This window comes from Oncorhynchus masou, unplaced genomic scaffold (genome assembly GCF_036934945.1).
Source record: "Oncorhynchus masou masou isolate Uvic2021 unplaced genomic scaffold, UVic_Omas_1.1 unplaced_scaffold_3077, whole genome shotgun sequence".
NCBI classification, from domain to species: domain Eukaryota; kingdom Metazoa; phylum Chordata; class Actinopteri; order Salmoniformes; family Salmonidae; genus Oncorhynchus; species Oncorhynchus masou.
In genome coordinates, this window is record NW_027009495.1 from 15,001 (window position 1) to 39,324 (window position 24,324).

The 24,324-nt window shown below is 45.3% G+C and overlaps 1 protein-coding gene and 1 pseudogene across 1 annotated transcript; one reads left to right on the top strand and one right to left on the bottom strand.

Moving 5' to 3' along the window:
• The window catches only part of LOC135534151 (NHS-like protein 3), a 14,877-nt pseudogene extending 12,213 nt beyond the window's left edge, over positions 1–2,664 (top strand).
• A 928-nt stretch (positions 2,665–3,592) lies between these two features.
• On the bottom strand, positions 3,593–17,776 carry LOC135534152 (tyrosine--tRNA ligase, cytoplasmic-like). Its single transcript, XM_064961270.1, has 15 exons — positions 17,668–17,776; positions 16,995–17,063; positions 16,420–16,566; positions 15,683–15,858; positions 15,116–15,245; positions 14,541–14,621; positions 13,594–13,686; positions 13,193–13,328; positions 11,916–12,001; positions 11,703–11,838; positions 11,491–11,524; positions 10,994–11,081; positions 9,197–9,390; positions 7,743–7,884; positions 3,593–4,513 (listed from the first exon to the last, which is right to left on the bottom strand). Exons 2-15 carry the CDS (start codon positions 17,049–17,051, stop codon positions 4,403–4,405), a joined length of 1,611 nt encoding a protein of 536 aa, XP_064817342.1. The 5' UTR covers positions 17,052–17,063; positions 17,668–17,776; the 3' UTR covers positions 3,593–4,402.
• Positions 17,777–24,324: the final 6,548 nt, after the last annotated feature.

Genomic DNA, 24,324 nt, shown 5'->3' on the forward strand with positions numbered 1-24,324 from the left:
CAGAGCCCCATAGAACCCTATTCCCTGCATAGTGTACTACTTTAGACCAGAGCCCCATAGAACCCTATTCCCTGCATAGTGCACTACTTTAGACCAGAGCCCCATAGAACCCTATTCCCTGCATAGTGCACTACTTTAGACCAGAGCCCCATAGAACCCTATTCCCTGCATAGTGTACTACTATAGACCAGAGCCCTATTCCCTATATAGTGGTACTACTATAGACCAGAGCCCTATTCCCTATATAGTGGTACTACTATAGACCAGAGCCCTATTCCCTATACAGTGGTACTACTATAGACAAGAGCCCTATTCCCTATATAGTGCACTACTTTAGACCAGGGCCCTATGGAACCCTATTCCCTGTAGAGTGCACTACTATAGACCAGAGCCCTATTCCCTATATAGTGCACTACTATAGCCCAGAACCCTATTCCCTATATAGTGCACTACTTTAGACCAGAGCCCTATTCCCTATTTAGTGCACTACTTTAGACCAGGGACCTATGGAACCCTATTCCCTACATAGTGCACTACTTTAGACCAGAACCCTATGGAACCCTATTCCCTATATAGTGCACTACTTTAGACCAGAGCCCTATTCCCTATATAGTGCACTACATTAGACCAGAACCCTATTCCCTACATAGTGCACTACTTTAGACCAGAGCCCTATTCCCTATTTAGTGCACTACTTTAGACCAGAGCCCTATGGAACCCTATTCCCTATATAGTGCACTACTTTAGACCAGAGCCCTATGGAACCCTATTCCCTATATAGTGCACTACTTTAGACCAGAGCCCTATGGAACCCTATTCCCTATATAGTACACTACTTTAGACCAGAACCCTATTCCCTATATAGTGCACTACTTTAGACCAGAGCCCTATGGAACCCTATTCCCTATATAGTGCACTACTTTCGACCAGAACCCTATTCCCTATATAGTGCACTACTTTAGACCAGAGCCCTATGGAACCCTATTCCCTATATAGTGCACTACTTTCGACCAGAACCCTATTCCCTATATAGTGCACTACTTTAGACCAGAGCCCTATGGAACCCTATTCCCTATATAGTGCACTACTTTAGACCAGAGCCCTATGGAACCCTATTCCCTATATAGTGCACTACTTTAGACCAGAGCCCTATGGAACCCTATTCCCTATATAGTACGCTACTATAGACCAGAACCCTATTCCCTACATAGTGGTACTACTATAGACCAGGGCCCTATGGAACCCTATTCCCTATATAGTGCACTACTTTAGACCAGAGCCCTATGGAACCCTATTCCCTATATAGTGCACTACTTTAGACCAGAGCCCTATGGAACCCTATTCCCTATATAGTGCACTACTTTAGACCAGAGCCCTATTCCCTATATAGTGCACTACTTTAGACCAGAGCCCTATGGAACCCTATTCCCTATATAGTGCACTACTTTAGACCAGAGCCCTATGGAACCCTATTCCCTACATAGTGCACTACTATAGACCAGAGCCCTATTCCCTATATAGTGGTACTACTATAGACCAGAACCCTATTCCCTACATAGTGCACTACTATAGACCAGAACCCTATTCCCTATATAGTGCACTACTTTAGACCAGAGCCCTATTCCCTATATAGTGCACTACTTTAGACCAGAACCCTATTCCCTATATAGTGCACCACTTTAGACCAGAACCCTATGGCACCCTATTCCCTATAGTGCACTACTTTAGACCAGAGCCCTATGGAACCCTATTCCCTATATAGTGCACTACTTTAGACCAGAACCCTATGGAACCCTGTTCCCTATATAGTGCACTACTTTAGACCAGAGCCCTATTCCCTATATAGTGCACTACTTTAGACCAGAACCCTATTCCCTATATAGTGCACTACTTTAGACCAGAGCCCTATGGAACTCTATTCCCTATATAGTGCACTACTTTAGACCAGAACCCTATTCCCTATATAGTGCACTACTTTAGACCAGAGCCCTATTCCCTATATAGTGTACTACTTTAGACCAGAACCCTATGGAACCCTATTCCCTATATATAGTGCACTACTTTAGACCAGAGCCCTATTCCCTATATAGTGCACTACTTTAGACCAGAGCCCTATGGCACCCTATTCCCTATATAGTGCACTACTTTAGACCAGAGCCCTATGGAACTCTATTCCCTATATAGTGCACTACTTTAGACCAGAGCCCTATGGAACCCTATTCCCTATATAGTGCACTACTTTAGACCAGAGCCCTATTCCCTATATAGTGCACTACTTTAGACCAGAGCCCTATGGAACTCTATTCCCTATATAGTGCACTACTTTAGACCAGAGCCCTATGGAACCCTATAATAGTAACACTAGAGAGAGGGTTGTGTATCTTTCGCTGACTAAAGGGCTGGACTCTATCCACTCTGAAGTTCAGCGTTACAGCGTTTAAAGATTTACATTTATAATAGATGTAAATGTCAAGGCGATGTTAGCGGCGTTCGCGTCCACAGTAAACGGCGCATGTTATCGGCCGTATCGGACATGACCTTCACATGTGTATCACTCAATCGGTTACGCTTCGGCTTTAGACACTGAATAGAGCCTTTAGTTCACAAGTGTTTGTTTGTTTCTTCTTTTAAAAAAGCAGAAAATAAAAGTATTTTAAACATTTACTGTATATTCCTACTTTCACACTGTTTGAAGTAGCCTAGGGTATCTGGCCCGAATGGAACCCTAAATCCCTATATATTGCCCAGGGCTCATAGGGCGCAATTTGGGAGACAAACACAGGCTTTCCACAATGACAAGACACCTTGTCCAGCAAATGTTTTTAATCATGGAACTAATTATTCTCTTTTGACTCTCTGCACATTGTCACTTCTTATTGTCATGGAAACGGCTAACATTTTGTTGATAAAAAAAAAAAAAAAGTTATTTACTTTGTTATGAAAAGATTATAAAAAATTGTATTTCAAATCACATTAGTTTGTGTTTTTTCAGTTGGGTGACTTTGTGGAAACCACTGGTTTAAGTGATATAGAACTGGTTTAAGTGATATAGAACTGGTTTAAATGGTTTAAGTGATATAGAACTGGTTTAAGTGATATAGAACTGGTTTAAGTGATATAGAACTGGTTTAAATGGTTTAAGTGATATAGAACTGGTTTAAGTGATATAGAACTGGTTTAAGTGATATAGAACTGGTTTAAATGGTTTAAGTGATATAGAACTGGTTTAAGTGATATAGAACTGGTTTAAATGGTTTAAGTGATATAGAACTGGTTTAAGTGATATAGAACTGGTTTAAGTGATATAGAACTGGTTTAAGTGATATAGAACTGGTTTAAGTGATATAGAACTGTTTTTTTAACCATACCTATCATCATTCAGGCAGGATGTAAATTCATACTAGGCAACCCTCCCCTTAGACACTTGGTTTAAGCTTTCACTGTCAATACAAAAACAAAAATGTGTTCACAGCATCAGATTTCAAACACATCTCACAACACATTGTTTAACGGGCAGATCTTTTGCACGTTCTGGCCATGACTGGAGGTGAACGTCTCAGTCCAGAGGACACTGCAGATGGAAGACAACCACTGAATTCAACCGGTTTATTTCATTTTTCAGGTGATGGTGATGACATAAGAGTAATGGCAGCGTTTCCACAGGAAAGGACCGGTAATTACCTACCGATTCAACCGTTATCACATCCCACTTGCATTCTCACACCAACGCAATAGATTTCTACACTAAAGGATAGGTCCTAGGCGACTGGCGTGGATGATCTAAGACATGGTGGACAGTAGAGACTGTTGATGGCTCGCCGGCGTGTCTCTCGGGTTAATGGGTGACGACCAACGTCGTTCCGTATTTTCCTCAAGACCACATGAAACAACAATGTGTTTTAAAAAAAACAGAGGGCACCAGACGGAGATATCGACATTAACTCCTCAAGCATTACAGAGCCATACGATTACTTAAACATCAGGAGGGGAAAACACAGCAGAGATATCGATAGTAGATAAGACCGTTTTATTTAAACCGAGAGAGAGAGAGAGACAGAGACAGAGACAGAGACAGAGAGAGAGAGAGAGAGAGAGAGAGAGAGAGAGAGAGAGAGAGAGAGAGAGAGAGACAGAGAGAGACAGAGAGAGAGAGAGACAGAGAGAGACAGAGAGAGAGAGAGACAGAGAGAGACAGAGAGAGAGAGAGAGAGAGAGAGAGAGAGAGAGAGAGAGAAAGAGAGAGAGAAAGAGAGAGAGAAAGAGAGAGAAAAGACAAAGGAAGGAATGATTAGCTCTCCGGTCAGGAAGTGAGAGTGACGTTGCCGTGGTGACGTGTGTAGAGTTCTCTGGGGAAGGGAAGCTGGGCGAGTAGAGAGAATGAAAGGGATTGACCATGTGTCTCTTAGCTGATGTTGCCTCCCTTCAGTGTTTTACAGGTGATGTGTCCCAGTTTGGTCATCAGGTGTTTGTCCTGCCACTGGGCTACACACTGTCCTGACACCTTCAGGTCCACCTGGAGAGAGAGACAGACAGAAACCCTCAGTATCCAGACACCTTCAGGTCCACCTGGAGAGAGAGACACCTTCAGGTCCACCTGGAGAGAGAGAGAGAGACACACCTTCAGGTCCACCTGGAGAGAGAGAGAGAGACACACCTTCAGGTCCACCTGGAGAGAGAGAGAGAGACACACCTTCAGGTCCACCTGGAGAGAGAGAGAGAGACACCTTCAGGTCCACCTGGAGAGAGAGAGAGAGAGAGACACCTTCAGGTCCACCTGGAGAGAGAGAGAGAGAGACACACCTTCAGGTCCACCTGGAGAGAGAGAGAGACACCTTCAGGTCCACCTGGAGAGAGAGAGAGAGAGAGACACCTTCAGGTCCACCTGGAGAGAGAGAGAGAGAGCCACACCTTCAGGTCCACCTGGAGAGAGAGAGACACCTTCAGGTCCACCTGGAGAGAGAGAGACACCTTCAGGTCCACCTGGAGAGAGAGAGAGAGACACCTTCAGGTCCACCTGGAGAGAGAGAGAGAGAGACACCTTCAGGTCCACCTGGAGAGAGAGAGAGAGAGAGAGAGACACCTTCAGGTCCACCTGGAGAGAGAGAGAGAGACACACCTTCAGGTCCACCTGGACAGAGAGAGACACACCTTCAGGTCCACCTGGACAGAGAGAGAGAGAGCCACACCTTCAGGTCCACCTGGAGAGAGAGAGAGACACCTTCAGGTCCACCTGGAGAGAGAGAGAGAGAGACACCTTCAGGTCCACCTGGACAGAGAGAGAGAGACCTTCAGGTCCACCTGGAGAGAGAGAGAGACACCTTCAGGTCCACCTGGAGAGAGAGAGAGACACCTTCAGGTCCACCTGGAGAGAGAGAGAGCCACACCTTCAGGTCCACCTGGAGAGAGAGAGAGAGCCACCTTCAGGTCCACCTGGAGAGAGAGAGAGAGACACCTTCAGGTCCACCTGGAGAGAGAGAGACACCTTCAGGTCCACCTGGAGAGAGAGAGAGAGCCACACCTTCAGGTCCACCTGGAGAGAGAGAGAGCCACCTTCAGGTCCACCTGGAGAGAGAGAGAGAGAGAGAGAGAGAGAGACACCTTCAGGTCCACCTGGAGAGAGAGAGACACCTTCAGGTCCACCTGGAGAGAGAGAGAGCCACACCTTCAGGTCCACCTGGAGAGAGAGAGAGCCACACCTTCAGGTCCACCTGGAGAGAGAGAGAGAGAGCCACACCTTCAGGTCCACCTGGAGAGAGAGAGAGACACCTTCAGGTCCACCTGGAGAGAGAGAGAGAGAGAGAGAGAGAGAGAGAGAGACACCTTCAGGTCCACCTGGAGAGAGAGAGAGACACCTTCAGGTCCACCTGGAGAGAGAGAGAGAGAGAGAGAGAGAGAGAGAGAGAGAGAGAGAGAGAGACACCTTCAGGTCCACCTGGAGAGAGAGAGAGAGAGAGAGACCTTCAGGTCCACCTGGAGAGAGAGAGAGAGCCACACCTTCAGGTCCACCTGGAGAGAGAGAGAGCCACACCTTCAGGTCCACCTGGAGAGAGAGAGAGCCACACCTTCAGGTCCACCTGGAGAGAGAGAGAGAGAGCCACACCTTCAGGTCCACCTGGAGAGAGAGAGAGAGACAACTTCAGGTCCACCTGGAGAGAGAGAGAGAGAGAGAGAGAGAGAGAGAGAGAGACACCTTCAGGTCCACCTGGAGAGAGAGAGAGACACCTTCAGGTCCACCTGGAGAGAGAGAGAGAGAGAGAGAGAGAGAGAGAGAGAGAGACACCTTCAGGTCCACCTGGAGAGAGAGAGAGAGAGACACCTTCAGGTCCACCTGGAGAGAGAGAGAGAGCCACACCTTCAGGTCCACCTGGAGAGAGAGAGAGAGACACCTTCAGGTCCACCTGGAGAGAGAGAGAGCCACACCTTCAGGTCCACCTGGAGAGAGAGAGAGACACCTTCAGGTCCACCTGGAGAGAGAGACACCTTCAGGTCCACCTGGAGAGAGAGAGAGAGAGACACCTTCAGGTCCACCTGGAGAGAGAGAGAGAGAGACACACCTTCAGGTCCACCTGGAGAGAGAGAGAGAGAGAGACACCTTCAGGTCCACCGGGAGAGAGAGAGAGAGAGACACCTTCAGGTCCACCTGGAGAGAGAGAGAGAGAGACACCTTCAGGTCCACCTGGAGAGAGAGAGAGAGACACCTTCAGGTCCACCTGGAGAGAGAGAGACACCTTCAGGTCCACCTGGAGAGAGAGAGAGACACCTTCAGGTCCACCTGGAGAGAGAGAGAGACACACCTTCAGGTCCACCTGGAGAGAGAGAGACACACCTTCAGGTCCACCTGGAGAGAGAGAGAGACACCTTCAGGTCCACCTGGAGAGAGAGAGAGAGACACACCTTCAGGTCCACCTGGAGAGAGAGAGACACACCTTCAGGTCCACCTGGAGAGAGAGAGAGAGACACCTTCAGGTCCACCTGGAGAGAGAGAGAGACACCTTCAGGTCCACCTGGAGAGAGAGAGAGACACCTTCAGGTCCACCTGGAGAGAGAGAGAGAGACACCTTCAGGTCCACCTGGAGAGAGAGAGACACCTTCAGGTCCACCTGGAGAGAGAGACACCTTCAGGTCCACCTGGAGAGAGAGAGACACCTTCAGGTCCACCTGGAGAGAGAGAGACACCTTCAGGTCCACCTGGAGAGAGACACCTTCAGGTCCACCTGGAGAGAGAGAGACACCTTCAGGTCCACCTGGAGAGAGAGAGACACCTTCAGGTCCACCTGGAGAGAGAGAGACACCTTCAGGTCCACCTGGAGAGAGAGAGACACCTTCAGGTCCACCTGGAGAGAGAGAGACACCTTCAGGTCCACCTGGAGAGAGAGAGACACCTTCAGGTCCACCTGGAGAGAGAGACACCTTCAGGTCCACCTGGAGAGAGAGACACCTTCAGGTCCACCTGGAGAGAGAGAGAGAGAGAGAGACACCTTCAGGTCCACCTGGAGAGAGACACACCTTCAGGTCCACCTGGAGAGAGAGAGAGAGAGAGACACCTTCAGGTCCACCTGGAGAGAGAGAGACACATCTAATATACTCTGAAATGGACGTTCACTAGCAAGTAGCAAAATAAATATAGCAGCGTTAGGCGTTGGAAACAAGTGGAGCAGATCAGCGAAATGAACTGAAATTCTCTCAACTAGCTGAAATAACATTCTGTCATTTGAAGAGAAAACGGGGTCATTCAGACATACCTGTAATTTCTCCCACAGCTTTTTCTTTGGATTTAGTTTGTCGTCTGGCTTGCCCGTCTCGTACCCCTCAACGAACACCCGTTCCCCGGGTGACGACCCCTCAGGGGGGTCAAGAGGCTCCACTCTTCTGGGATCCCCCTCACTGGGTTAACAGCCAGAGAGAAGAGAGTCAGGAAGTGATGGATGAGGAAATGGGTGGGCTTTGTCCGGTGACAAACACAGAGAGACAGAAACAGAGGTGAGAGCGAGGGGAGAGAGGAACAGAGGTGAGAGCGAGAGAGAGGAACAGAGGAGAGAGCGAGAGAGGGAACAGAGGAGAGAGCGAGAGAGAGGAACAGAGGAGAGAGCGAGAGAGAGGAACAGAGGAGAGAGCGAGAGAGAGGAACAAGAGAGGAGAGAGAAGAGGAACAGAGAGAGAGAGAGAGAGGGGAGAGGAACAGAGAGAGAGAGAAGAGAGGAGAAGAGGAACAGAGAGAAGAGAGGAGAGAGAAGAGAGGAACAGAGAGAAGATAGAGAAGAGAGGGAGAGAGGAAGAGAGAGAGAGAGGAACAGAGGAGAGAGAGGAACAGAGGAGAGAGAGAGAGAGAGAGAGGAGAGAGAGAGAGGAGAGGGGAACAGAGAGAGGAGAGGAGAGTGGAACAGAGAGAGAGAGAAACAGAGAGAGAGAGAGAGAGAGAGAGAAACAGAGAGAGAGAGAGGAACAGAGAGAGAGAGAGAGAGAGAGGAACAGAGAGAGAGAGAGAGAGAGAGAGGAGAGAGGAACAGAGAGAGAGAGAGAGAGAGAGGAGAGAGGAACAGAGAGAGAGAGAGAGAGAGAGAGAGAGGAACAGAGAGAGAGAGGGAGAGAGGAACAGAGGAGAGAGGAGAGAGGAACAGAGAGAGGAGAGAGAGAGGAGAGAGGAACAGAGAGTGAGAGAGAGTAGAGAGGAACAGAGAGAGAGAGGAGAGAGGAACAGAGAGAGGAACAGAGAGAGAGAGGAGAGAGGAACAGAGAGAGAGAGGAGAGAGGAACAGAGAGAGAGAGAGAGAGAGGAACAGAGAGAGAGAGGAACAGAGAGAGAGAGAGAGAGGAGAGAGGAACAGAGAGAGAGAGAGAGGAGAGAGGAACAGAGAGAGAGAGAGAGAGAGAGAGAACAGAGAGAGAGAGGAGAGGGAACAGAGAGAGAGAGAGAGGAGAGAGGAACAGAGAGAGAGAGAGAGGAGAGAGGAACAGAGAGAGGAGAGAGAGGAGAGGGAACAGAGAGAGAGAGGAGAGAGGAACAGAGAGAGAGGAGAGAGGAACAGAGAGGGAGAGAGAGGAGAGAGGAACAGAGAGAGAGAGGAGAGAGGAACAGAGAGAGAGGAACAGAGAGAGAGGAACAGAGAGAGAGGATAGAAGCAGGAGGACAGGAGAAAAGACAAAGGAAGGAGTACCGGTACGCAGGAAGAGAGGAGAAAAGGAGGGAAAGACTCACATGGAGGCACAGAGCAGCATGGCTTGGGACTCCACCCCCCTCATCTTCTGGGGCTTCAGGTTGCATAGCAACACCACCAGCCTGTCCTGCAAGGCCTCCTGGGAAACGTAGGCCACCAGGCCGCTCACCACCGTCCTTGGCTCCGCCTCTCCGACGTCTATCTTCTCCAGGTACAGCGAATCAGCATCCGGATGCTGAGGCCGGCGAGGACAGGCAGAGAGAAAGACCAATCAGTGAAGAGAAGGAAAGGAAATTAGAGATGATTTGCTGTATCCCAGATCCCCCCGAGCCTCTTCTGATCAAAGATCGGATCTAAATCAGTAATTTCTCCTCGTCTTGCTCTCTGATAGGCTGGGGGGGATTTCCACCATTTGGAATTCAGCATTTCTCTCAAAAAAGGGTTTTCCAAGTTTAAATAAGGATAAATAAACTAATGAATGAATGAATGAGTGAGTGAGTGAATGAATGAGTGAATGAGTAAATGAGTGAATGAGTAAAGGAGTGAATGAGTAAATGAGTAAATGAATGAATGAGTGAGTGAATGAGTAAATAAGTAAATGAATGAATGAGTAAATAAATGAGTAAATGAATGAGTGAGTAAATGAGTAAATGAATGAATGAGTAAATGAGTAAATGAAAGAATGAGTAAATGAATGAATGAGTAAATAAGTAAATGAATGAATGAGTAAATGAATGAATGAGTAAATGAATGAATGAGTGGGTGGGTGAATGAGTGAATGAGCAAATGAATGAATGAGTAAATGAGCAAATGAATGAATGAGTAAATGAATGAATGAGTAAATGAATGAGTGAGTAAATGAGTAAATGAATGAGTGAGTAAATGAGTAAATGAATGAGTGAGTAAATGAATGAATGAGTGAGTGAATGAGTAAATGAATGAATGAGTGAATGAGTAAATGAATGAATGAGTAAATGAATGAATGAGTGAATGAGTAAATGAATGAATGAGTAAATGAATGAATGAATGAGTAAATGAATGTATGAGTAAATGAATGAGCAAATGAATGAATGAGCAAATGAATGAATGAGCAAATGAATGAATGAATGAGCAAATGAATGAATGAGCAAATGAGTGAATGAGTAAATGAGTGAATGAGTAAATGAGTAAATGAATGAATGAGTAAATGAATGAATGAGTGAGTGAATGAGCAAATTAATGAATGAGCAAATGAATGAGCAAATGAATGAATGAATGAGTGAATGAGTAAATGAATGAATGAGTAAATGAATGAATGAGTAAATGAATGAATGAGTAAATGAATGAATGAATGAGTGAATTAATGAATGAGTAAATTAATGAATGAGTAAATGAGCAAATGAGTGAATGAGTTAGTGAATGAGTAAATGAATGAATGAGTAAATGAATGAGCGAGTGAATGAGTAAATGAGTGAATGAGTAAATGAGTGAATGAGTGAATGAGTAAATGAGTGAATGAGTAAATGAATGAATGAGTAAATGAATGAATGAGTAAATGAGTGAATGAGTAAATGAGTGAATGAGTAAATGAGTGAATGAGTAAATGAATGAATGAGTAAATGAGTGAATGAGTAAATGAATGAATGAGTAAATGAATGAGCAAATGAGTAAATGAATGAATGAGTAAATGAATGAATGAGTGAATAAGTGAATGAATGAGTGTGTGAATGAGTGAATGAATGAGTGAGTGAATGAGTAAATGAATGAGTAAATTAATGAATGAGTGAATGAATGAGTGAATGAGTGAATGAGTAGATGAATGAGTGAATGAGTGAGTGAATAATTGAATGAATGAGTACCTTCTCCACACTGATGACCTTGCCCACCCTGATGTCCAGTCTGGAGGGAACCAGCTCATCCTCTTCCGTTACTTTAGGGTTCCCTTCCCTGCTCCCTCTGACAGGGGGACACAGAGACGCACAGGGTCAAGGGTCAGGAGGAACAGTCTCCTATAGGTCTACTTTAGGGTTCCCCTTCCCTGCTCCCTCTGACAGGGGGACACAGAGACACACAGGGTCAAGGGTCAAGAGGAACAGTCTCCTATAGGTCTACTTTAGGGCTCCCTCTGACAGGGGGGACACAGAGACACACAGGGTCAAGGGTCAGGAGGAACAGTCTCCTATAGGTCTACTTTAGGGTTCCCCTTCCCTGCTCCCTCTGACAGGGGGGACACAGGGTCAAGGGTCAGGAGGAACAGTCTCCTACAGGTCTACTTTAGGGTTCCCCTTCCCTGCTCCCTCTGACAGGGGGACACAGAGACACACAGGGTCAAGGGTCAGGAGGAACAGTCTCCTACAGGTCTACTTTAGGGTTCCCCTTCCCTGCTCCCTCTGACAGGGGGACACAGAGACACACAGGGTCAAGGGTCATGAGGAACAGTCTCCTACAGGTCTACTTCAGGAAGCCTTGAGGTATATGACGGTGAGAGTTGGTAACAGTAGGTTCTACTAACTGTTCTTTGACGGGTCTGGATAGGCCGTGTTGGAGAGTTTAGTAGGTTCTACTAACTGTTCTTTGACGGGTCTGGATAGGCCGTGTTGGAGAGTTTACGGAGCTCTGGAGTCTCAAACTTTTTCCTGATTGGGTCGAGCAGCTTGTTTAGGGCCACCTCCACGCCCGCCTTCAGGTCACCAGGATGGATCAGCTAGACGGCAGAGGTTAGAGGTCAAACCAATGCATGATGGGCCAACAACAGTGGTCATACAACATATACGTACGTACCTCTTCGCCAAATTCTTTCTCCACTTCATCAAAGTCTGTGTAGGTTTTGTCTCCTCCGAACTTGGGGTCTCTTTTGATGGAGAACTCTGAAAGAGACGCAACACAGACATGCTGACTCTAGCTAGTGCCTGGAACAGGAAGAATGTAGAGGGAGGAGGACGACAGGGGGAGGGACCAGGGGAGGGAGAGGAGGACAGGAGAGAGGAGGAACCAGGGGAGGGAGAGGAGGAACCAGGGGAGGGAGAGGAGGACAGGAGAGAGGACGAGGACGACAGGAGAGAGGAGGACGAGGACGACAGGAGAGAGGAGGACGAGGACGACAGGAGAGAGGAGGAGGACAGGAGAGAGGACGAGGACAGGAGAGAGGACGAGGACAGGAGAGAGGACGAGGACAGGAGAGAGGACGAGGACAGGAGAGAGGACGAGGACAGGAGAGAGGAGGATGACAGGAGAGAGGACGAGGACAGGAGAGAGGACGAGGACAGGAGAGAGGACGAGGACAGGAGAGAGGAGGACGACAGGGGGAGGAACGGAGGACAGGAGAGAGGACGAGGAGAGAGGGGCGGGACGACAGGAGAGAGGACGAGGACGACAGGAGAGAGGAGGACGACAGGGGGAGGAACCAGGGTTAGGGAGGAGAGGGAGGAGGACAGAACCGGAGAGACGAGGACAGAACCGGAGAGACGAGGACAGAACGAGGACAGAACAGGAGAGACGAGGACAGAACAGGACAGGACAGACGAGGACAGAACAGGAGAGACGAGGACAGAACAGGAGAGACGAGGACAGAACAGGAGAGACGAGGACAGAACAGGAGAGACGAGGACAGAACAGGAGAGACGAGGACAGAACAGGACAGACGAGGACAGAACAGGACAGACGAGGACAGGACAGACGAGGACAGAACAGGAGAGACGAGGACAGAACAGGAGAGACGAGGACAGAACCGGAGAGACGAGGACAGAACAGGAGAGACGAGGACAGAACAGGAGAGACGAGGACAGAACAGGAGAGACGAGGACAGAACAGGACAGACGAGGACAGAACAGGAGAGACGAGGACAGAACAGGAGAGACGAGGACAGAACAGGAGAGACGAGGACAGAACAGGAGAGACGAGGACAGAACAGGAGAGACGAGGACAGAACAGGAGAGACGAGGACAGAACAGGGCAGGACAGACGAGGACAGGACAGACAAGGACAGAACAGGACAGGACAGACGAGGACAGGACAGACAAGGACAGAACAGGAGAGACCAGGAAGCCGGGGACACTCACCTCCTATGAGTGGGAAGAGGACATGTTTAACAAATGAGAGGACTCCGTTGTTCTCAATGTTGCCCGGCTCACAGAAAGCCTTCTTCAGCTTCTTCTTCACATCTTCCTTCCTGTCCAGGAGGTCAATCTTAGACTCCTACAAAGGTCAACAGGAAACACACAGGGCCATGTTCATTATGAACCAACCAGAAGAAAAACAAACAAACGGGGAAAGCTCCACCTGAACTTGTCCAATAGGAAATGTTCATTTTCTGTTGCAAAATGCTTTGCTACTGTTCGTGGTAATAAATACAACCCACAGGCTGTGTTAGTTTTGGATTGATTAAAACAAAATCATTACCTCCAAAAAAGAAGAGGAAGGGATGAATGAATTATAAACATTAAAGGGTTGTGACACTCGCCTCCTCTGAAGAACTCATCTTAGCTCCAGTCAGTCCTGGTACCATGGGGTTCATCAGATGGGACCGCTTAGCATAGCCCAGGGAGGGCAGGTACTGGAGGGAGAGAGAGAGAGAGAGAGATCGAGGGAAGGAAGAGATGGAGAGAGAGAGAGAGAGAGAGAGAGAGAGAGAGATCGAGGGAAGGAAGAGATGGAGAGAGAGAGAGAGAGAGAGATCGAGGGAAGGAAGAGATGGAGAGAGAGAGAGAGAGTGAGAGAGAGAGAGATCGAGGGAAGGAAGAGATGGAGAGAGAGAGAGAGAGAGAGAGAGAGATCGAGGGAAGGAAGAGATGGAGAGAGAGAGAGAGAGAGAGAGAGAGATCGAGGGAAGGAAGAGATGGAGAGAGAGAGAGAGAGAGAGAGAGAGATCGAGGGAAGGAAGAGATGGAGAGAGAGAGAGAGAGAGAGAGAGAGATCGAGGGAAGGAAGAGATGGAGAGAGAGAGAGAGAGAGGAAGGAAGAGATGGAGAGAGAGAGAGAGGAAGGAAGAGATGGAGAGAGAGAGAGAGAGAGAGGAGAGGGAAGGAAGAGATGGAGAGAGAGAGAGAGAGAGAGGAGGGAAGGAAGAGATGGAGAGAGAGAGAGAGAGAGGGAAGGAAGAGATGGAGAGAGAGAGAGAGAGAGAGGAAGGAAGAGATGGAGAGAGAGAGAGAGGGAAGGAAGAGATGGAGAGAGAGAGAGAGAGAAGAGAAGGATGGAGAGAGAGAGAGAGAGAGAGAGAGAGAGAGAGAGGGAAGGAAGAGATGGAGAGAGAAAGATCGAGGGAAGGAGGGAGGTAATTTTCAGAATTCATACATTATTCAAAACTTATTTCCCAGTTGACCAATGAATTAAGTGAATGTACAGACATCTCTCTCTACAAGAGGACAGTGCTGACAGTTGATGAACAGGTCAGAAGGTTCAGGGTACCTTCTCAGCCAGGGTGAAGATCTTCCTCTGATCGACTCCTCCAAACTGGGCATCTACTTTCAGATACTCCTCATCCAGAGCCTAAAACACAGACGGGGGAATGGGTTACAAACCTGTTATAACCATGTTATTACCTGTAGTCCAGGGTAGAGCAGACCACTGAGGGTGTTATAACCATGTTATTACCTGTAGTCCAGGGTAGAGCAGACCACTGAGTAGAGGGTGTTATAACCATGTTATTACCTGTAGTCCAGGGTAGAGCAGACCACTGAGTAGAAGGTGTTATAACCATGTTATTACCTGTAGTCCAGGGTAGAGCAGACCACTGAGTAGAGGGTGTTATAACCATGTTATTACTAGTAGTCCAGGGTAGAGCAGACCACTGAGTAGAGGGTGTTATAACCATGTTATTACCTGTAGTCCAGGGTAGAGCAGACCACTGAGTAGAGGGTGTTATAACCATGTTATTACCTGTAGTCCAGGGTAGAGCAGACCACTGAGGGTGTTATAACCATGTTATTACCTGTAGTCCAGGGTAGAGCAGACCACTGAGGGTGTTATAACCATGTTATTACCTGTAGTCCAGGGTAGAGCAGACCACTGAGGAGAGGGTGGTCCACCTGTTTAACTACCTCGGCTCCAGCCTTCTTAGCATCATGTTCTGTTACCATGGACGACAGACGATACACGTCCAGAGTGTACTCTCTAAGGGGGAGAGACAGGCAGAGGGCGGCAGGGTAGCCTAGTGGTTAGAGGGAACGTAGGAACATCAAACGAGCACCGACTTTGACGCCTAAACACTATGGACTGGTTTCCCCTGACAAAGATTTGAGTCTAGTCCTGAAGTAAAATGCAAAATATTAAAAAATATATATCCATTTTTATATAAAAATAAAAAATAAAAAAATGTAACCATAACGACCATCATACAATTACAAAACATCACAAGACAGTGAAAAACAGTGGAAATAGATGTTTGCGTAATGGTCTTGTGAATAAATCAGTCCTTCTCTCCATATTCTTCAAAGTGCGTTGAAGACGATGAGAACAGCTCCTATAAAACCAGAGCAGCGACACAGTTCTTGTGTTCTTCTTCATCTCCTCTTTCCCAGAAAGAAAAACTACTGAGCCCGACCACTAACCTGCTGAGTTGGAAGTCTGTCCCTTTGATGAACTTGAGTTTGTCCAGCGGCACCCCGATACTCTCCAGCATGGCCTTAATCACCTGCTCGTAGTACTGGACCCTCAGCTCCAGCAGCTCCCAGGGAGCCTTCATGTTGTCCAGGAACGCGTGCAGGTCTGCAAACAGGATGGTCACCTGGGGAGGGGTCGGCGGGAGAGTGAGACAGACACACACAGATCTACAAATAGCTAATGCAAACTAGCTCGAGCTAACACTAACTAGCTAATGCAACCTAGCTCGAGCTAATGCTAACTAGCTAATGCAAACTAGCTCGAGCTAACACTAACTAGCTAATGCAAACTAGCTCGAGCTAACACTAACTAGCTAATGCAACCTAGCTCGAGCTAATGCTAACTAGCTAATGCAAACTAGCTCGAGCTAACGCTAACTAGCTAATGCAAACTAGCTCGAGCTAACACAAACTAGCTAATGCAAACTAGCTCGAGCTAACACTAACTAGCTAATGCAAACTAGCTCGAGCTAACACTAACTAGCTAATGCAACCTAGCTCGAGTTAACACTAACTAGCTAATGCAACATAGAAAAAAATGAATAACTTTGTTTAATTTGTATTAAAAAAAAATACAAATCGATACTTGGAGCAATAAGAAACTAGCGATTCCCCCCACCCCACCCCCATCACTACAAAATAAGCTGGACAATAGTGAGGGAATCAAACACACACGCAGATCTCACCTCACACCCTGCCTTGAGGAAGTCCGCAATCTTGGACATGGGGACGAAGTAGGCAACATGGGGCTTTCCTGTGGTGGCAGTTCCCCAGTACACCTTCAGCTCCCTCTCTGTCAGAACCTGCTTTATCTTGTCTTCTCCAAGCACCTCCTGAAACAACATCATTAGAGAGAGAGAGAACGAGAGAGAAAGACTTCCCATATCTACTGGGTGAAATTTCACAGTGTGACATCACAGCAGCAAGATGTGTGACCTGTTGCCACGTGAAAAGGGCAACCAGTGAAGAACAAACACCTTTGTAAATACAACCCATATTTATTTTCCCTTGTGTACTTTAACCATTTGTACATTGTTACAACACTGTGTATATATATATATATATATATATATGACATTTGTAAACTTCTGTATGTGTAATGTGTACTGTTAATTGTTATTGTTTATTTAACTTTTGTTTATTATCTATCTCACTTGCTTTGGCAATGTTAACACATGTTTCCCATGCCAATAAAGCCCCTTGAATTGAAATTGAATTGAGAGAGAGACACAGAGAGAGAGAGAGACAGAGAGAGACTAACCTGAAGGTTCCTAGTGATGAGGTGAAGCTTCTCATCTGGGCTCAGCTGTTCTCCCATGGTGCCTCGCTCCTACACGGAGAGGAGAGAAAAGAACAGGAGGTGGTTGGCACAGTCACTGAGTATATGAGTCAGGGTGTACATCCAAAATGGCGCTCCATTCCCTATATAGTGCACTCCTTTTGGCCATGGCCCATAGGGAATATGGTGATGTTTGGGACGCACACCTGTGACTGCTTATGAGCTATCTAACGTTAGCTAGACGACACATTTTTTTGACAGGTTGATAGCTACCTTAGCTATCAGGTTAGCAAAGTAAACAGTCATTTTGCAGGCTAGACATCTATCGTTTTTATCTAGCTAGCTAGATTGGTATATTTTTAGAGTAGTTTTGTATCAAGCAGAATTCAGTCACTGGTAGTGCTCGCCTGGCTAAATAACTAGTTAGTTAGCGACTTCAGTTAGTGATGCCAGTGACAACTGAGCTGGCTATTACTGACACGTTGAGAGTGACTGAACCATCCATGCTAAGCGCTAACTTAGCATTTGGCTAACCATTTGTACCGAACTGGTTGTCTAAAACACAATACTTGAGTTGTTGACACTTTGAAATCATATATAAACCGTCGTATGGAGAAAAAAAAGCATACTAGCTATAGACAATTCAATTTTTTACCTTAGAGTTAATGTCTTAACACTTGAGGTCGATGTATAAACCGTGTGGAACCTGTCAATGTGTTGCATCAGCGGCGAGTGGATATCTGGGATCGACTCCACCAGACAGCAAAGGAGAGCAATCGATTTCAGAGACATAGATCGACGCGTCAGCGCTTTTCCATCGCCACCAGGTGGCGTGTAAAACGGTGCATTGGGTGTGTATACAGAGCTCTGTTATATGGAGCTCGTAGGTCTTCTTAATAAATAACCTGTCCTGATCTCCTCTACTCTAAAAACACAAGTCATACGGAGGATGTCAGCTAATACCACCGTTACCACAGATAGAAGAAGACAGGTGTTTCACTGGACCTATATAGGTGTATTCATGCCTCCCAGCCGAAACAGTTCGTTAAGAGTTTGTGCATATATTATGGTGACATCTTGTGATGTTTTTGTTCGTTTTGGACTGTTTTGGACTTTGGTCAAATGTGGAACAAAGTTGGAAGTTGTTGCGCCTCCGTCTGTCATTTTCTTCCGCATGTTTTGCAAGTTGCAAACCGTTTCTTTGTTGATACAGCGTCATCGTTACCCCAAAATATTATTTTCGAATGTAACATCTGTCCAAGGGCTCCATCTGAATTCACCCGCCGACGTAACCACACCTCTCCCTTGACCTGCCCCTGTCTCTACTCTGACCACACCCCTCCCTTGACCTGCCCCTGTCTCTACTCTGACCACACCCCTTCCTTGACCTGCCCCTGTCTCTACTCTGACCACACCCCTCCCTTGCCCTGCCCCTACTCTGATCACTCCCCTCCCTTGCCCTGCCCCTGTCCCTACTCTGACCACTCCCCTCCCTTGCCCTGCCCCTGTTTCTACTCTGACCACACCCCTCCCTTGCCCTGCCCCCGTCTCTACTCTGACCACACCCCCTCCCTTGACCTGCCCCTGTCCCTACTCTGACCACACCCCTCCCTTGACTTGCCCCTGTCTCTACTCTGACCACTCCCCTACCTTGTCCTGCCCCTGTCTCTACTCTGACCACACCCCTCCCTTGACCTGCCCCTGTCTCTACTCTGACCACACCCCTCCCTTGACCTGCCCCTGTCCCTACTCTGACCACACCCCTCCCTTGACTTGCCCCTGTCTCTACTCTGACCACACCCCTCCCTTGACCTGCCCCTGTCTCTACTCTGACCACACCCCCCCCTTGTCCTGCCCCTGTCTCTACTCTGACCACTCCCCTCCCTTGACCTGCCCCTGTCTCTACTCTGACCACACCCCTCCCTTGCCCTGCCCCTGTCTCTACTCTGACCACACCCCTCCCTTGACCTGCCCCTGTCCCTACTCTGACCACACCCCTCCCTTGCCCTGCCCCTGTCTCTTCTCTGACCACACCCCTCCCTTGACCTGCCCCTCTCTCTACTCTGACCACTCCTCTCCCTTGTCCTGCCCCTGTCTCTACTCTGACCACACCCCTCCCTTGCACTGCCCATACTCTGACCACTCCCCTCCCTTGCCCTGCCCCTGTCTCTACTCTGACCACTCCCCTCCCTTGCCCTGCCCCTGTCTCTACTCTGACCACTCCTCTCCCTTGTCCTGCCCCTGTCTCTACTCTGACCACTCCCCTACCTTGCCCTGCCCCTGTCTCTACTCTGACCACTCCTCTCCCTTGTCCTGCCCCTGTCTCTACTCTGACCACACCCCTCCCTTGAACTGCCCCTGTCTCTACACTGACCACACCCCTCCCTTGCCCTGCCCCTACTCTGGCCACTCCCCTCCCTTGACCTGCCCCTGTCTCTACTCTGACCACACCCCTCCCTTGACCTGCCCCTGTCTCTACTCTGACCACTCCTCTCCCTTGACCTACTCTGACAACACCCCTTCCTTGCCCTGCCCCTGTCTCTACTCTGACCAGCCGACAGTAGATCAAGCTGGTCTGTCATAATATGAGACAGTAGATCTAGTTGGTCTGTCATAATATAATAGAGACAGTAGATCAAGCTGGTCGGTCATATTATAATAGAGACAGTAGATCTCGCTGGTCTGTCATAATATGAGACAGTAGATCTAGCTGGTCTGTCATAATATAATAGAGACAGTAGATCTAGCTGGTCTGTCATAATATGAGACAGTAGATCAAGCTGGTCTGTCATAATATAATAGAGACAGTAGATCTAGCTGGTCTGTCATATTATAATAGAGACAGTAGATCTATCTGCTCTGTCATAATATAATAGAGACAGTAGATCTAGCTGCTCTGTCTTATTATAATAGAGACAGTACATCAAGCTGGTCTGTCATTATATAATAGAGACAGTAGATCTAGCTGGTCTGTCATAATATAATAGAGACAGTAGATCTAGCTAGTCTGTCATAATATAATAGAGACAGTAGATCTAGCTGGTATGTTATATAATATAAAAGAGAATGTAGATCTAGCAGGTCTGTCTTATTATAATAGAGACAGTAGATCAAGCTTGTATGTCATAATATGAGACAGTAGATCTAGCTGGTCTGTCCTATTATAATAGAGACAGCAGATCTAGCTGGTCTGTCATAATATAATAGAGACAGTAGATCTAGCTGGTCTGTCATAATATAATAGAGACAGTAGATCTATCTGGTCTGTCATAATATAATAGAGACAGTAGATCTAGCTGGTCTGTCATATTATAATAGAGACAGTAGATATAGCTGGTCTGTCATAATATAATAGAGACAGTAGATCTAGCTGGTCTGTCATATTATAATAGAGACAGTAGATATAGCTGGTCTGTCATAATATGAGACAGTAGATCTAGCTGGTATGTTATATATTATAATAGAGACAGTAGATCTAGTTGGTCTGTCATAATATAATAGAGACAGTAGATATAGCTTGTCTGTCATAATATAATAGAGACAGTAGATCTAGCTGGTCTGTCATAATATGAGACAGTAGATCTAGCTGGTCTGTCATATTATAATAGAGACAGTAGATCAAGCTGGTCTGTCTTATTATAATAGAGACAGTAGATCTAGCTGGTCTGTCATAATATAATATGAGACAGCAGATCTAGCTGATCTATCCTATTATAATAGAGACAGTAGATCTAGCTGGTCTGTCATAATATAATAGAGACAGTAGATATAGCTGATCTGTCATAATATAATAGAGACAGTAGATCTAGCTGGTATGTTATATAATATAATAGAGACTGTAGATCTAGCAGGTCTGTCTTATTATAATAGAGACAGTAGATCAAGCTTGTCTGTCATAATATGAGACAGTAGATCTAGCTGATCTGTCATATTATAATAGAGACAGTAGATCTAGCTGGTCTGTCATAATATAATAGAGACAGTATATCAAGCTGGTCTGTCATAATATAATAGAGACAGTAGATCTAGCTGGTCTGTCATATTATAACAGAGACTGTAGATATATCTGGTCTGTCACATTATAATAGAGACAGTAGATCAAGCTGGTCTGTCATAATAGAATAGAGACAGTAGATCTAGCTGGTCTGTCATAATATAATAGAGACAGTAGATCTAGCTGGTCTGTCATAATATAATAGAGACAGAAGATCGAGCTGGTCTGTCATAATATAATAGAGACAGTAGATCGAGCTGCTCTGTCATATTATAATAGAGACAGTAGATCTAGCTGGTCTGTCATAATATAAATGAGACAGTAGATCTAGCTGGTCTGTCATATTATAATAGAGACAGTAGATCTAGCTGGTCTGTCATAATATAATAGAGACAGTAGATCAAGCTGGTCTGTCATATTATAATAGAGACAGTAGATCTTGCTGGTCTGTTATATTATAATAGAGACAGTAGATCTAGCTGGTTTGTCATAATATAATAGAGAGAGTAGATCAGCTGGTCTGTCATAATATAATAGAGACAGTAGATCGAGCTGCTCTGTCATATTATTATAGAGAGGATAGATCTAGCTGGTCAGTCATAATATAATAAAGACATTATGTCAAGCTGGTCTGTCATAATATAATAGAGACAGTAGATCTAGCTGGTCTGTCATATTATAATAGAGACAGTAGATCAAGCTGGTCTGTCTTATTATAATAGAGACAGTAGATCTAGCTGGTCTGTCATAATATAATAGAGACAGTAGATCTAGCTGGTGTGTCATAATATGAGACAGTAGATCTAGCTGGTATGTTATATATTATAATAGAGACAGCAGATCTAGCTGCTCTGTCATAATATAATAGAGACAGTAGATCTTTCTGGTCTGTCATATTATAACAGAGACAGTAGATCTAGCTGGTCTATCCTATTATAATAGAGACAGTAGATCTGGATGGTCTGTCATAATATAATAGAGACAGTAGATCTAGCTGGTCTGTCATATTATAATAGAGACAGAATATCAAGTTGGTCTGTCTTAATATAATAGAGACAGTAGATCAAGCTGGTCTGTCATAATATAATAGAGACAGTAGATCCAGCTGGTCTGTCATAATATAATAGAGACAGTAGATCTAGCTGGTCTGTCATATTATTATAGAGAGTATAGATCTCGCTGGTCTGTCATATTATAATAGAGACTGTAGATCTAGCTGGTCTGTTATATTATAATAGAGACAGTAGATCGAGCTGGTCTGTCATATTATAATAGAGACAGTAGATCAACCTGGTCTGTCATAATATAATAGAGACAGTAGATCTAGCTGGTCTGTCATAATATAATTGAGATGGCAGATCCAGCTGGTCTGTCATAATATAATAGAGACGTAGATCTATCTGGTCTGTCAAAATATAATAGAGACAGCAGATCTAGCTGGTCTGTCATAATATAATAGAGACAGTAGATATAGCTGGTCTGTCATAATATAATAGTGACAGTAGATCTAGCTGGTCTGTCATAATATAATATGAGACAGCAGATCTAGCTGGTATGTTATATATTATAATAGAGACAGTAGATCTAGCTGCTCTGTCATATTATAATAGAGACAGTAGATCTAGCTGGTCTGTCATAATATGAGACAGTAGATCTTGCTGGTCTGTCATAATATAATAGAGACAGTAGATCAAGCTGGTCTGTCATATTATAATAGAGACAGTAGATCAAGCTGGTCTGTCATAAGACAATAGAGTCAGTAGATCTAGCTGGTCTGTCATATTATAATAGAGACAGTAGATCAAGCTGGTCTGGCATATTATAATAGAGACAGTTGATCGAGCTCTTCTGTCATATTATAATAGAGACAGTATATCAAGCTGGTCTGTCATAATATAATAGAGATGGCAGAACTAGCTGGTCTGTCATAATATAATAGAGACAATAGCTCAAGATGGTCTGTCATAATATAATGTACACAGTAGATCTAGCTGGTCTGTCATAATATAATAGAGACAGTAGATCTAGCTCGTCTGTCATAATATAATAGAGACGTAGATCTAGCTGGTCTGTCATAATATAATAGAGACAGCAGATATAGCTGGTCTGTCATAATATAATAGAGACAGTAGATATAGCTGGTTTGTTATATAATATAATAGAGACTGTAGATCTAGCAGGTCTGTCTTATTATAATAGAGACAGTAGATCAATCTTGTCTGTCATAATATGAGACAGTAGATCTAGCTGGTCTGTCATATTATAATAGAGACAGCAGATCTAGCTGGGCTGTCATAATATAATAGAGACAGTAGATCTAGCTGGTCTGTCATAATATAAAAGAGACAGTAGATCTATCTGGTCTGTCATAATATAATAGAGACAGTAGATATAGCTGGTCTGTCATAATATGAGACAGTAGATCTAGCTGGTATGTTATATATTATAATAGAGACAGTAGATCTAGCAGGTCTGTCATAATATAATAGAGACAGTAGATATAGCTTGTCTGTCATAATATAATAGAGACAGTTGATCTAGCTGGTCTGTCATAATATGAGACAGTAGATCTAGCTGGTCTGTCATAATTCAATAGAGACAGTAGATCAAGCTGGTTTGTCTTATTATAATAGAGACAGTAGATCTAGCTGGTTTGTCATAATATAATAGAGACAGTAGATCTAGCTTGTCTGTCATATTATAACAGAGACAGTAGATCTAGCTGGTCTGTTATATTATAATAGAGACGTAGATCTATCTGGTCTGTCAAAATATAATAGAGACAGTAGATATAGCTGGTCTGTCATAATATAATAGTGACAGTAGATCTAGCTGGTCTGTCATAATATAATATGAGACAGCAGATCTAGCTGGTATGTTATATATTATAATAGAGACAGTAGATCTAGCTGCTCTGTCATATTATAATAGAGACAGTAGATCTAGCTGGTCTGTCATAATATGAGACAGTAGATCTTGCTGGTCTGTCATAATATAATAGAGACAGTTGATCGAGCTCTTCTGTCATATTATAATAGAGACAGTATATCAAGCTGGTCTGTCATAATATAATAGAGATGGCAGAACTAGCTGGTCTGTCATAATATAATAGAGACAATAGCTCAAGATGGTCTGTCATAATATAATGTACACAGTAGATCTAGCTGGTCTGTCATAATATAATAGAGACAGTAGATCTAGCTCGTCTGTCATAATATAATAGAGACGTAGATCTAGCTGGTCTGTCATAATATAATAGAGACAGCAGATATAGCTGGTCTGTCATAATATAATAGAGACAGTAGATATAGCTGGTTT

Coding starts and splice junctions, on each gene's coding strand:
- LOC135534152 (XM_064961270.1), bottom strand. CDS start 17,051: ATGGGAGAACAGCTGAGCCCAGATGAGAAGCTTCACCTCATCACTAGG. Junction 15,246..15,682: donor ACAGACTTCCAACTCAGCAG/GTTAGTGGTCGG, acceptor TCTCCCCCTTAG/AGAGTACACTCTGGACGTGT. Junction 11,839..11,915: donor AGAAAGAATTTGGCGAAGAG/GTACGTACGTAT, acceptor TCTGCCGTCTAG/CTGATCCATCCTGGTGACCT.